Source organism: Misgurnus anguillicaudatus, chromosome 15 (genome assembly GCF_027580225.2).
Source record: "Misgurnus anguillicaudatus chromosome 15, ASM2758022v2, whole genome shotgun sequence".
Lineage (NCBI taxonomy): Eukaryota > Metazoa > Chordata > Actinopteri > Cypriniformes > Cobitidae > Misgurnus > Misgurnus anguillicaudatus.
The window spans coordinates 16,640,020-16,654,694 of record NC_073351.2 but is presented as its reverse complement, the minus strand read 5'-3'; the positions used below and the strand labels follow the sequence as shown (position 1 = coordinate 16,654,694).

Genomic DNA, 14,675 nt, shown 5'->3' with positions numbered 1-14,675 from the left:
TTTAAGCATCTTTTATAAACATGCCTTAGAAAAAGATGTTACTGGTGTACATATTGAGACAAATCAATGGTACTTGGATCATTCAGTGCAAGTTATTTTCAGTTGAGATGTCTTTAACACGTGGTTTACTCTTGGGCGAGCTTTAAGCCTTGTCTTTGAAACCGGGGGACACAGTGTGTCACCTAATACAATGAAATTAGATTTCCCTGTGTGTTTCAAGGGGCTTTTGATGATACTTTACCCATTAGATGTTTTTTGTTATTCTGCTCTGGTCTGAACACAATAATGAAACACTTAGGAGCAAAAATACAGATAATCAAACCAAAACTTGAAGCTAAAATAGCAAATATCTCAACAGCTACAGTAAACTTCCCAGGTGAACTCACATACGCTGGTACAAATGTGATCCATACAGCACAGAATATGAGCATACTGAATGTGATAAATTTAGCTTCATTGAAGTTATCAGGCAGCTTTCGTGCCAGAAAAGCTAAAACAAAGCAAAGGAAAGCGAGAAGGCCAATATAACCCAACACAGCCCAGAAACCAACAGCAGACCCCAGACTGCATTCAAGAATGACTTTTTCTTTAAAGTATTGCATGTTATTGTAAGGAAATGGTGGAGATGTTGTTAACCAAATTACACAGATAAGAACCTGTACAAGAGTGAAACCAAAAACGCTGAGTCTTTGTTGTGCAGGCCCAAACCATTTCATGACATTACTTCCTGGAAGTGTGGCCTTGAATGCCATTAACACCCCTATTGTTTTCCCCAAAATACAGGAGATGCAGAGGACAAAAGTTATCCCAAATGCTGTGTGACGCAACATACAGGACCACTCAGTGGGGCGACCAATGAAAGTAAGTGAACAGAGAAAACACAGAGTCAATGAGAAGAGCAACAGGAAGCTCAGCTCTGAGTTATTGGCCTTTACTATGGCAGAAGCTCTGTTTTTATAAAACACTAAAGCCATGCTTAAAGCTAATAAAGAGCCAGTAACAGAGAAAGCAGCGAGGATAATTCCAAGAATCTCATCCCATGACAGAAACTCCACTGGTTTAGGAAGACATTTATTCTTCTCTTTATTGGGCCAGTACTCAGGTTGACAGGTGTGGCAATCTAAAGAATCTGTAAGAAAAATACTTGTTGTTTAACATCCACAGTATTCATGAACCATAGCAATACAGAGATAAATAACTCTCTAATACAGTTCATACAGTTTTGTGCTTTCCTCAGCAGAACACATTACCTGTCTCATTACTGATCTCTCCTTCTGCACATGTAATACAGTCATAACAACAGACAGGTCTTCCTTTCTGTGTAGCCTTCCTAGTGCCTGGAGGACAACTCTCACTGCACACAGACACAGGCACCTGGAGGTGACAGGTGACACAAAGCACTCACACATAATCACAATGAGACAAATAAAGCAAAATACTTGTATACCTTTACACTGCCATCGTTCCAAATGATAGCTCTGCTCAAACTGAACTCTTGTCCTTTTGGCTGGGATGCATCATAGTGACCCACTGTGACAAAGTCAATTGAAGCATCATCCTGAAGCTGCCAGTTCACAAGTTCATAAGTGGCTACTGGATCCCCATTGATATCAAATGAAACAGGATAATTATTTTTAGTGAAGTTCACTCGCTTGAGCTGATCTGTAATCTGCATGATTGACATAAGAGATTTTGTTATAGTTTTACACAATTGCTTGTTAGTGTTATTTTCTGCTACATAATCTGTGCTGAAATCCCAGTTGGTGCATGTGTGTCTGCACAAGATTTTACAGTTCATACACAGAAACAGAATACATTTCAAATATCTGCAGATTATAAATGTTTTAATTAATTAATCCTTTGTAAAATTAAAACCTTAATTATTATGATGAGGAAGCTCACCTGCAAGCGTTCAATTTTGATGTTTTTGTCACATTGCTTGTTGTTACAGACAATGGCATGGATGGCATGAGCTATAGCATATGTGGCTTTATACACCATGTTAGTGATTCTCAATTGGGATGTATCTGTATATGGATTCTGTAATGTGTGCAGGTCCTGAGTGCCATCACATGCTGGTAAACCAGATGAAGAATCTGTCTGCTGTCTTAAACTACAACTAAATGAGCTCTCCCAAAATTCTGTCAGTAGGGGAGATTTCAGCACCTCATCTGAAGAGAGGTTAAGCAGAAAATTACGAAAGCCAGGGATAACAGAGCGAGGGACACCAAAGCCCACAGCACCAATACACAAATTAAAACGCAGCATGCCAGGGTCTACAATCCAAGTCTCACTGCCAATCCATTGCAGAGGAGGAAGAGACTGCTTGCTTAGCTCCTCTAATAAGAAATAAATGTCACCTGAGGCCATGAAGGCAACTATTACACGAGCCGTTGACCTGCGAATGACATCTGCGACCCTCTTAAGTTTACTGTGTGGTTGAGTCCTGTAGTAGGCCTCTGAATACTCCACACAGATTCCCTCCTTCTCCGCAGCTTTCAGGAACGATGCCATGCCGTTGTTCCCGTAGTCTGAATCACTGCGCACTGCCCCAATCCACGTCCATCCGAAAAGCTTGACCATTCGTGCCAATGCGGCTGCTTGATGGTGGTCACTAGGGATGGTCCTGAAGAAAGTCGGATACTGACGCTTGTCACTGAGACATGCGCAGGTTGCGAAATGACTCACCTATAATGCACCATAACACAGAAAAAAACGTAACGCTGTGTCAGTAAACAATCAAAATATGTTTGTATATATTTTATACATTTATGCAACCCAGTCTGTAAAAGCCCAGCTGAAGTCATTTTTTTGTGATTTACTGTTTCTACATAAAATCATAAATCACACATTCTGTAAAAAATTTAACCTTAATATCTTTAATATTGACCATAGTGATCCATGCTAAAGTCTCATAATCAAATTTGAGATTTGGAGCATCATAATTTGATTATGAGACATTAGCATGGATTTCACAGACAGGGCACATATTTGATAATTCATATAATGCCAGATACATATAGTTTCTTAACATGCAAAAAAAAATTAAATAGACTATTCACTTTTTCACAGTAATGCATTTGTTTGACTTTATGTTTGCGGGATAGAAAAAGGCACCTGTGGATATCCAAATCGACTGAAAACTCTTGACATGCTGATAGATGGAGTGGAGCCTGTTTCTCCAACTAGTGCTGTAACAGCAGCAGATTTTGCACAGGAATCAAAGTCATTATATATGAGATCAAATCCATTGACAAGCTGAAAAGCTATTTTTATTGCCATTGGCACAGAGGCACAAGAGTCATAGATGTGGTAGCCTAAAGTGATGCCTGGTAACAGATCAGAGCTGTTGTTGATCTCTTCAATGGCAAACTGCAAGGCACGACCAAAGCGCAGCTCTCTGGTGTCCATGCTGGTAAAATACACATACAGTAATAAATACTACATTAGAATAACTGGTTAAAGTTATATGTCTGATTTTCATAAGCTTATTTACACAACAAATAAAATGACATTTATAAGCATAATTTTAGCAGACTCCTGTTGTATTTCAGCCTGTATGTCAAACTCTAACCTGCCACTGCACTCTAGTGGTTGTGGTCGTCTGGTGTATGTGTGATTTTCTGCCTTTAGATAGTAATGAATGGAGAAAGCCCCTCCAATAACAAAATCTCCGTCCTTAAAGAGACCAGGAGGCTGTGGGTCACCTTGCAGGATGCAGGTTACTGGATGAACTCCACACAGAGCAGGACAAAGCCTGGTAATGTACAGTATTGTCACTGTCAATACAAGATTAACTTGCATTTCTTCTGCTAGCTCAGCAAGCACTCCAAATGTGAAGTGAGCATTAGTCCTCATTTAAATAAGAACCATACCCCAAAAAAACTCTTTGTTGTACCTACAGCTGGGAAACCTAAGAGGGTGTGGTTAATATTTCATATCTGTCAATCATAATGATGATAATGTCTCAAGTGTATCGTAAAGTTTCAAAACACGAAAACATAGACCTGCCTTCTTTAAGTTCACCTCATGAGAAATGTGTTACAATGAAATCATATTTATTATGTAGGTTGTTTTATTTCCTCCTTCCTGTCACCAAAATATGACAATAAAGCTTTCTCAGCATGTACTGTAAATTAAAGCTTTTTTTTTAAGGCTCTTTGAGGCTCTGCCCCGCTTCCTGCCACCTTAAGCTCCACCTGCTGACTTTGCCGGTGTCACTAAACTCCTCACCTCTTCTCTCCCAAATGCTCTATCCAGATCTTCACATCTGTCTCAAATTTCTTCATGCCCAGCTATGCTCTGTGAGGCAGATCCCTTGACTGTACAGTATTCCCCTGGGCTGTCCCCATGACTCAACCTCAACCCATCAGCCGTTTGGCTCTTCTTTTGCTTGGCATTCTTTTGCTCCAACATGATCCATCATCCCTTAGGCTCCGTTGCTCAGTTCCTTTTCCTTTGTCTGTAGTCCTAGTTTCTCATCCATCCACCACTTTGGCTCCACCATGCTCCTCCTTCCTTCTGGCGCCATCTTTTGTTCTCTGTCCCTCCAGCATTACCCTGGTCTTTAGATCCCTTGAGCTGGTGGTTTCTTTGTAAACTTCTGGGTCTGTGATTTCCCCTGGGCCCATGATTCCACCTCGACTCATCATCCCTTTGGCTCTGCACTGTGTTGGCTCCACAATGGTCCATTATCCCTCAGGATCCACTGGACTCCCTCAATCCTCTGACTCTGTCTTGGTTTCTCATCATCCTAGTTCTGCCATGGACTTCTGAGCCTCACACTATGCCTCAGATCTCCTCAGCTAGTCTTCACTCCCCGTTTTCACATCAGTTCCTTGAGCTAGCAGCTTATCTCTGAACTTCTGGGCCTGCAATGTAACTTTAAGGCACTGTCCTTCACCTCCTTCCAGCTCCATTGGTCCTTTGTGTCCAGGAGTCCAGATTACTGGCTCCATTGCCTCTGTTTGTGTCACTCAGCTTCTTGCTTCTGCCTCCCCACTAGCGCTGTTCAGCTCTCTGGCTCTGCTTCAGACTTCTTCACATCCATCTTAGCATTTAAGCAAATTCGTGACTGCCCTACAATCCCCTGGGCCCACAGTCCATTATCTCTCAGGTTCCACTAAGCTCCCTTGATCCTCTGGCTCCACCATGGTCTCTTACCATCCTAGTTTTGGGACTTCTGAACATCTGCCTACGCATCAGCTTTCCACCCCTTTGGCTCTAAGTGCCTCAACCTGGATGCCCTGAGCTGACAGCTTCCCCCTGGACTGCCGGCCTTGCAAAGCCACTCTGGTGCATCATCCTTTCTCCAGCTCCGCCATCAGTCAGCCCCTGGGCTCTGCCTTGAAAGTCCATATGGGCTCCACCCTGGCTTCTACCTCTATTTGCTCTGTAATGATGTTGCTTTGCCTCTGCTGCCTAGTCCTCCAGTCCCTTGAGAATTGCCAGTCCTTTAACTTTTGTTAATGGCACAAGAATACACCTTGGGTCTCATTCATGAAACACGAGCAGAACGAATTTTTGTGTAAATCGTTCGTAAAGTCCTTTTGGCGTACATTTTCGGATTCATGAAAATGTGCGTATTTTCCAAATATTAGTTGGTACGAAAGAAATCTACACCTGCTCCCACCCACGCGTAAATGGTGCGTTTAACATCCGAACCTTTTGCTCATCAATAAGGCTGTATTTTAATTCACCATAATCATGTACATATTACACAGCATTTTGTAAAAAATATTACACAGTAATTATATATGTTTTTTCTTTTAACTTAAGCTCCAGTAATAGCATCTGCAAACGGAACACTTTAATCAAATACATTATTGATTTCAATAGGGCTGGGCAAACGAAATTGTTAAGGAAATTGTTTCCTATAAAATGGCCATAATCAGGCATAACACATTTACGATGGCTAATATATAGATTTGGCAGAGCGATGCGCAAAAGGCGTATTTTCAGAGACCGCACAGACTTACTTGCTGAGAATGAAGACTGATTAATGAGTTGTTTCAGGCTACCCAGACCAGTTCTTTTGTGAAAAGTTATATATGCTCAAATGTAAACTGCTTGTGTATTTTCTCTAAAATTATATATTTTTTATTTTTGAATAAGATTTTTTTTAAGTTAACTAATTCGTTTTTTGCAGTCAAGTTTCGTGTCGAACCATTTTCTTTTGACTTGTGGGACTGTTCGATTAACAGATGAAATTTCATTAACAGCATCTGTAATGTGCTGCTAAGCTTTCTTTTTTTAGGACCTGAGACGCCACTATGTATGCTTCAAAATAAAATTAGATTTTTTTAATTAACTTCTGATAATAAAACTTCAATTTCTGCATCTGATAAATTTTTCTTTTTCATTTGCTTTTAAGAAGACATGTTGAAATCCTTCGTTTGGTGTCTTAATATGATGCCCATATATAGTTTTCAGTCGGATTTAATGGGCAGTATTTACGGTAATTGAGAATAAGCGTGCACGCGCGTCCCATGTACGATTGATAGAAATTCATTAACACATACACACATTTAACTATCAAATCTGACGTTTACGAAGTATTTGTGAATCAGGAGGAGAGTTTTCGGGAAGGTCTGTTTACGTGCAAATCACTCATAATATAATTTACTCATATATTTACGAATGTTTCATGAATGAGACCCCTTGTGTGTGTTTTTGTATTTCCTTTCGGTTAAGTTCATGAGTTGCTCTCACCAGTTTTTCTGGTTACTGACTCCCTTTTCTGGTTTTCTGGTTACTTACTCTATTCCCTTTTGTTTATACAGTTACTGATTATTATCACGTGTCTTGTTTAGTTTATTTACTTGTGTATATACTTTTGGTCATGTTTTGGTTAATTTCTTGTCCATTTCTTGTCTTTAGAGCGTGTATGGTTTATATGTGTCCAATGTGTATTCTATTGGTTATTTTAAAAGACTCCTAAGGGTGCGCTTACACTATCCAAACCGCACCCAGGTAAGTTTGACCCCAAATCCTGGTTAGTTTGACTAGTGTGATCACTTTGTACCATGCCCGGGCGTGGATCTGTTAATCGCGCCCTGGCTGGTTTGACCAAATAAGAGTGCCCTAACATAAGTGTGTTTTGGATTGGATTGTGTTACACACCATTGTAACAACATCTGTATAACAATATGGGGTGGTTTCCCGTACAGGGATTAGCTTAAACCAGACTAGTTTTATTAGGAAATATAACTTGTTTTAACAAACATGCGTTACTAAAAACATTACTGGCGTGCATTTAGAGGCAATGATGTATTTTAAGATATAGGTATTATATAAAGTTATAATATATTTAAAAATAATTAAATAACTTAAACTTAAATTTTTCTGTCTAAACCATAGAAAGTTACTGAGGTTAGTCCTTAAAAAAGTTAACTGCAAAAGTTCTGAAAAGCATTTTGTGTTAAGGTTATGTATATCATGTAAAAATAAACCCATGATGTATTAACATTTGTATAAACCCAGATTTTTATTTTAAATTTAATGTATATATTTTTATTATCTAAATGTTCAGTACAATTTACAGTACATATACAGTGTGACAGCTAATGCAATAAAATCACAGTCTGATATTAGCATGAGTGTCACAAGGGGTGTGTTTACCCTTACGAAAAAGAAGTTTATTGAAGTGTGCTATAAGTATTCTTCTTTTAAACTTAAAATAAGAACGTATACTTTCAGTTTACTTTTTATGTACTTCTCTAAAATGTACTTTAGGTACTTCTCAGAAATACACTTAAATTGTACTAAAGTATACTTGACCTATACTGACCGAAATGTCTAAGTATATTTGGCCTATACTTGTTTACTGACATATACTTAAAAGTATAAAGTAAAAATGCAACAACGAAAGCTACATCAAGAAAGCTGCAAAAAGCCATATGCCCTGGTGAAAAATAAATATACTTTATTGTATTTCAAGTATATTTAACTTTGCAATAGTACATTACAAATATACTTAGAAAGAAATGTACCATATTTGAATATATTAAAAGTACTATGCTTACAACATATTTGCTTACAATTAAACTTTTAAAATATTTCAAAATAATTATAATTTAGTATATTTTCTAAAATTATACTTTAAAAAATATACTTGGAGATAAAGTTCTGTGCAATTTTTAAAGTATACCAATTTGAACTTATTTTAAAGATTATTTTAGGTATACTTTATCTGTTAAAGTTATCATTATAATAATGCACTGACAGCATATTTATAAAATACATTATTTAGCATCCTTTAGAAACAGTATATTTTAAGTAAATTTTGAAAGTGTAGTGTACAAATGTATATTATCTTTATGGAGAATCTTTAGTGTTAGTAAACTAGTAAGTTATTAATTTTGTGCTGCAGGTATACTTGCAAGTATTCTTTTACTATACTTTTAGTTAACTAGTGTACTCATACTGAAAGTGTACATGCAAGTGTTCTGTTAGTGTACTCTTAGTAAACTAGTAAGTTACTAATTGTGTGCTGCAGGTATACTTGCAAGTTTTCTTTTACTATACTTTTAGTTAACTAGTAGTTTACTACTCAACTTTACTTTAAGTGAACTTAACATCATACTATAAATATTAATATATTGCACTTAAAGTACAATACAATGTGTATTAATTTTTTTACTTGTACCTTTTAATTGTACTTTCAATTTGAAGCTAAATCTTTCATATGCTATCAGTGAGCTAATCAAACAAAAATAATAAATACAAAAATGATATATATATAATGGGACACTACAGTGGGACACTGTAGAAATTGTAAAAAAAAGGAATGGAATAATTTACAAATCTCATAAACTTATATTTTATTCACAATAGAATATAGACTATCTCTGCCCATCTTGACTTCTGAGAGACACTGCCACACTTTTTATACCCAATCATGTTGCCAATTAAGTTTCAAATTGGTCCTTTAGTTGTTCCTTATATGTACATTTAACTTTTATACTCTTATTGCTACCTGTCCCAACTTTTTGGGAATGTGTAGCTCTCATAAAACCCAAATTGAGCCAATATTTGGCATGACATTTCAAAATGTCTCACTTTCAACATGTTATTTATATTCTATTGTGAATAAAATATAAGTTTATGAGATTTGTAAATTATTCCATTCCTTTTTTACTCACAATTTCTACTGTGTCCCAACTTTTTCTGATTTGAGGTTGTATATATATCTATATGGCTGAACCCCCTGAATATTAACTTTCGTTCTGGACTCCATTTCCCATAATCCCGCATGCCTGGACTGATTAGTCTGCCAGCCTATATAAACTCTCTGGAAACATTCAGTCAGTGCAAAGTCTTGATTTGTACCGGCTGTCATTGCTGACCCTTTTGCCTGTTTCATGACTATGAGATTTGCCTGCCCTACATTGCTGTGTTTGCTGTTGTTTGACTTTGTCTGTTGGAATATGAGTGTGTTTAATAAAAACCTGCAGATGGATCCTCAGTGTCAAAGGGCTTTGTTACACAAGCATACAATAAGTAACCCACATAGTCCACCAAGAGCACACCAACAGAACACCTGCATGCACACTCCCAGCATATGACTAGTAAACTACTAGTTAACTAAAAGTATTTCAAAAGAACACCTGGAAGCACACCTGCAGCACAAAATTAGTAACCTACTAGTTTACTAAGAGTTATCTAACAGAACATTTGCATGTACACTTGAAGTATAAGTCTAGAAAACTACTAGTATACACATGAGTTCACTTGCAGTACAAATGAAGAACTAATTGTGCACTAGTTGTACACTTAAAGTTGACTACTCTTACACTTATAGTACACTTAGAAGTATACTTTTATATACTAAAAGTGGGCCAATTTAGTCCCAAGCGGTATTCAAGCAGTACACTTACAAGTTTACTACTAGAGCATAAATGTTAGTACACTTACTACATAAAGTATTCTTAAAACTATACTCCAACATTACTTAAAGGAATAGTCTACTCATTTTCAATATTAAAATATGTTATTACCTTAACTAAGAACTGTTGAATCATCCCTCTGTCATCTGTGTGTGTGCACGTAAGCGCTGGAGCGCGCTGCGACGCTACGATAGCATTTAGCTTAGCCCCATTCATTCAATGGTACCATTTAGAGATAAAGTTAGAAGTGACCAAACACATCAACGTTTTTCCTATTTAAGACGAGTAGTTATACGAGCAAGTTTGGTGGTACAAAATAAAACGTAGCGCTTTTCTAAGCGGATTTAAAAGAGTAACTATATTTTATGGCGTAATAGCACTTTTTGGAGTACTTCGACTCGCCTGAAAAGTCTGCTCCCCTTCTCACTCTCATAATGGGAGAGGGAGGGTGTTGCTGCGCCGAGTCGAAGTACTCCCAAAAGTGCTATTACGCCATAAAATATAGTTACTCTTTTAAATCCGCTTAGAAAAGCGCTATGTTTTATTTTGTACCACCAAACTTGCTCGTATAACTACTCGTCTTAAATAGGAAAAACGTTGATGTGTTTGGTCACTTCTAACTTTATCTCTAAATGGGACCATTGAATGAATGGGGCTAAGCTAAATGCTATCGTAGCGTCGCAGCGCGCTCCAGCGCTTACGTGCACACACACAGATGACAGAGGGATGATTCAACAGTTCTTAGTTAAGGTAATAACATATTTTAATATTGAAAATGAGTAGACTATTCCTTTAAGTATACTTAATATAATGAACTTGAAGTGTACTTCTTTTTCGTAAGGGTATCAAGGCTCTTTTGATAGTCATTTACCCATTAGATGTTTTTTGGTATTCTGCTCCGGTCTAAACACAATAATGAAACACTTAGGAGCAAAAATACAGATAATCAAACCAAAACTTGAAGCTAAAATAGCAAATATCTCAACAGCTACAGTATATTTTCCAGGTGAACTGACATACGCTGGTACAAATGTGATCCATACAGCACAGAATATGAGCATACTGAATGTGATGAATTTAGCTTCATTGAAGTTATCAGGCAGCTTTCGTGCCAGAAAAGCTAAAACAAAGCAAAGTAAGGCGAGAAGGCCAATATAACCCAACACAGCCCAGAAACCAACAGCAGAACCTAAATTACATTCTAGGATGATTTTTTCTTTGTAGTGTTGCATATTATTGAAAGGGAAAGGTGGAGATGTTGTTAACCAAACCACACAGATAAGAACCTGTACAAGAGTGAAACCAAAAACGCTGAGTCTTTGTTGTGCAGGACCAAACCATTTCATGACATTACTTCCTGGAAGTGTGGCCTTGAATGCCATTAACACCACTATTGTTTTCCCCAGAACACAGGAGATACAGAGGACAAAAGTGATGCCAAACGCTGTGTGACGCAACATACAGGACCACTCAGTGGGGCGACCAATGAAAGTAAGGGAACAGAGAAAACACAGAGTCAATGAGAAGAGCAACAGGAAGCTCAGCTCTGAGTTGTTTGCTTTTACTATGGCAGAAGCTCTGTTTTTATAAAACACTAAAGCCATGCTTAAAGCTAATAAAGAGCCAGTAACAGAGAAAGCAGCGAGGATAATTCCAAGAATCTCATCCCATGACAGAAACTCCACTGGTTTAGGAAGACATTTATTCTTTTCTTTATTGGGCCAGTACTCAGGTTGACAGGTGTGGCAATCTAAAGAATCTGTAAGATAAATACTTGTTGTTTAACATCTACAGTATTCATGAACCATAAAAATACAGAAATAAATAACTCTCTAATACAGTACATACAGTTTTGTGCTTTCCTCAGCAGAACACATTACCTGTCTCATTACTGATCTCTCCATCTGCACATGTAATACAGTCGTAACAGCAGACAGGTCTTCCTTTCTGTACGGCCTTTCTAGTGCCTGGAGGACAACTCTCACTGCACACAGACACAGGCACCTGGAGGTGACAGGTGACACAAAGCACTCACAGATAATCACAATGAGACAAATAAACCAAAACACTTGTATACCTTTTCACTGCCATCGTTCCAAATGATAGCTCTGCTCAAACTGAACTCTTGTCCTTTCGGCTGGGATGCATCATAGTGACCAACTGTGACAAAGTCAATTGAAGCATCATCCTGAAGCTGCCAGTTCACAAGTTCATAAGTGGCTACTGGATCCCCATTGATATCAAATGAAACAGGGTAATTATTTTTAGTGAAGTTCACTCGCTTGAGCTGATCTGTAACCTGCATGATTGACATAAGAAATTTTATTATAGTTTGACACAATTGCTGGTTAGTGTTATTTTCTACTAAATAATCTGTGCTGAAATCCAAGTTGGTGCCTGTGCTTCTGCAAAAGATTTTACAGTTTACACACAAAAGCAGAATACATTTCAAATACATGGAGATTATAAATGTTTTAATAGAGTAATCATTTGTGAAATTAAAAGTTGAATTATTATGATGAGAAAGCTTACCTGCAAGGGTTCAATTTTGATGTTTTTGTCACATTGCTTGTTGTTACAGACAATGGCATGGATGGCATGAGCTATAGCATATGTGGCTTTGTATACCATGTTAGTGATTCTCAACTGGGATGTATCTGTATATGGATTCTGTAATGTGTGCAGGTCCTCAGTGCCATCACATGCTGGTAAACCAGATGAAGAACCTGTCTGTTGTCTTAAACTACAACTAAATGAGCTCTCCCAAAATTCTGTCAGTAGGGGAGATTTCAGCACCTAATCTGGAGAGAGGTTAAGCAGAAAATTACGAAAGCCAGGGATAACAGAGCGCGGGACACCGAAGCCCACAGCACCAATACACAAGTTAAAACGCAGCATGCCAGGGTCTACAATCCAAGTCTCACTGCCAATCCACTGCAGAGGAGGAAGAGACTGCTTGCTTAGCTCCTCTAATAAGAAATAAATGTCACCTGAGGCCATGAAGGCAACTATTACACGAGCCGTTGACCTGCGAATGACATCTGCGACCCTCTTAAGTTTACTGCGTGGTTGAGTCCTGTAGTAGGCCTCTGAATACTCCACACAGATTCCCTCCTCCTCCGCAGCTTTCAGGAACGATGCCATGCCGTTGTTTCCGTAGTCTGAATCACTGCGCACTGCCCCGATCCACGTCCATCTGAAAAGTTTGACCATTCGTGCCAATGCGGCTGCTTGATGGTGGTCACTGGGGATGGTCCTGAAGAAAGTCGGATACTGACGCTTGTCACTGAGACACGCACAGGTTGCGAAGTGACTCACCTATAACGCACCATAACACAGATAAAAACTTAACGCTGTGTCAGTAAACAATCAAAATATGTTTATATATATTTTATACATTTATGCAACCCAGTCTGTAAAAGCCCAGCTGAAGTCATTTTTTGTGATTTGCTGTTTCTATATAAAATCATAAATCACACATACATAATGTAAAGAACATTCTGTAAAAAATGTAACCTTAATATTTTTTATATTGACCATAGTGATCCATGAGGTCTTATAATCAAATTTGAGATTTGGAGCATCAAAATTTGATTATGAGACTTTAGCATGGATTTCACAGACAGGACACATACATATAATGCCAGATACATATAGTTTCTTAACATGCAAAAAAATAAATAGACTATTCACATTTTCACAGTAATGCATTTGTTTGCCTTTATGTTTGCGGGGTATAAAAAGGCACCTGTGGATATCCAAATCGACTGAAAACTCTTGACATGCTGATAGATGGAGTGGAGCCTGTTTCTCCAACTAGTGCTGTAACAGCAGCAGATTTTGCACAGGAATCAGAGTCATTAAATTTGACATCAAATCCATTGACAAGCTGAAACGCTATTTTTATTGCCATCGGCACAGAGGCACAAGAGTCATAGATGTGGTAGCCTAAAGTGATGCCTGGTAACAGATCAGAGCTGTTGTTGATCTCTTCAATGGCAAACTGCAAGGCACGGCCAAAGCGCAGCTCTCTGGTGTCCATGCTGGTAAAACACACACACAGTAATAAATACTACATTGGAATAACTGGTACAATTTACATGTCTGATTTTCATTAGCTTATTTAAACAACAAATAAAATCACAATTATAAGCATAATTTTAACAAACTCCTGTTGCATTTCAGCCTGTATATCAAACTCTAACCTGCCACTGCACTCTAGTGGCTGTGGTCGTCTGGTGTAGGTGTGATTTTCTGCCTTTAGATAGTAATGAATAGAGAAAGCCCCTCCAATAACAAAATCTCCATCCTTGAAGAGACCAGGAGGCTGTGGGTCACCTTTCAGGTCGCAGGTTACTGGATGAACTCCACACAGAGCAGGACAAAGCCTGGTAATGCACAGCATTGTCACTGTCAATACAAGATTAACTTGCATTTCTTCTGCTAGCTCAGCAAGCACTCCAAATGTGAAGTGAGCATTAGTCCTCATTTAAATAAGAACCATACCCCAAAAAAAACCTCTTTGTTGTAACTACAGCTGGGAAACCTAAGAGGGTGTGGTTAATATTTAATATCTGTCAATCATAATGACAGTATGTGTCTCAAGTGTATCATAAAGTTTCAAAACACGAAAACATAGACCTGCCTTCTTTAAGGTCACCTCAGGAGAAATGTGTTACAATGAAATCTCTGTGTGTGTGTGTGTTTGTGTGTGTGTACCTGGTAATTATCACGTTGTGGGGACCAATTGTCCCCACAAAGATAGGAATACCAGTATTTTTGTGACCT

The 14,675-nt window shown here is 38.1% G+C and overlaps 2 protein-coding genes across 2 annotated transcripts; both read right to left on the bottom strand.

Moving 5' to 3' along the window:
• Nucleotides 1-215: 215 nt before the first annotated feature.
• LOC129419479 (extracellular calcium-sensing receptor) lies at nucleotides 216-3,941 on the bottom strand. Its single transcript, XM_055174615.2, has 6 exons — nucleotides 3,575-3,941; nucleotides 3,118-3,412; nucleotides 1,903-2,688; nucleotides 1,448-1,669; nucleotides 1,251-1,374; nucleotides 216-1,129 (listed from the first exon to the last, which is right to left on the bottom strand). Exons 1-6 carry the CDS (start codon nucleotides 3,856-3,858, stop codon nucleotides 216-218), a joined length of 2,625 nt encoding a protein of 874 aa, XP_055030590.2. The 5' UTR covers nucleotides 3,859-3,941.
• Nucleotides 3,942-10,540: 6,599 nt separating this feature from the next.
• Nucleotides 10,541-14,450, bottom strand: LOC129419483 (extracellular calcium-sensing receptor). The gene is given in 6 exon segments (XM_055174620.2): nucleotides 10,541-11,646; nucleotides 11,768-11,891; nucleotides 11,965-12,186; nucleotides 12,420-13,205; nucleotides 13,636-13,930; nucleotides 14,093-14,450. Coding segments are annotated over 6 exon segments (2,607 nt in total). The 5' UTR covers nucleotides 14,377-14,450; the 3' UTR covers nucleotides 10,541-10,750.
• Nucleotides 14,451-14,675: the final 225 nt, after the last annotated feature.

What these genes read in the sequence shown, in the direction of transcription:
- LOC129419479 (XM_055174615.2), bottom strand. Translation starts at nt 3,858, where the DNA reads ATGAGGACTAATGCTCACTTCACATTTGGAGTGCTTGCTGAGCTAGCA. An exon ending in GTCGATTTGGATATCCACAG is followed by an intron (nt 2,689 to 3,117) that starts GTGCCTTTTTCT and finishes GGTGCATTATAG; the next exon opens with GTGAGTCATTTCGCAACCTG. An exon ending in GGAACGATGGCAGTGTAAAG is followed by an intron (nt 1,375 to 1,447) that starts GTATACAAGTAT and finishes TGTCACCTCCAG; the next exon opens with GTGCCTGTGTCTGTGTGCAG.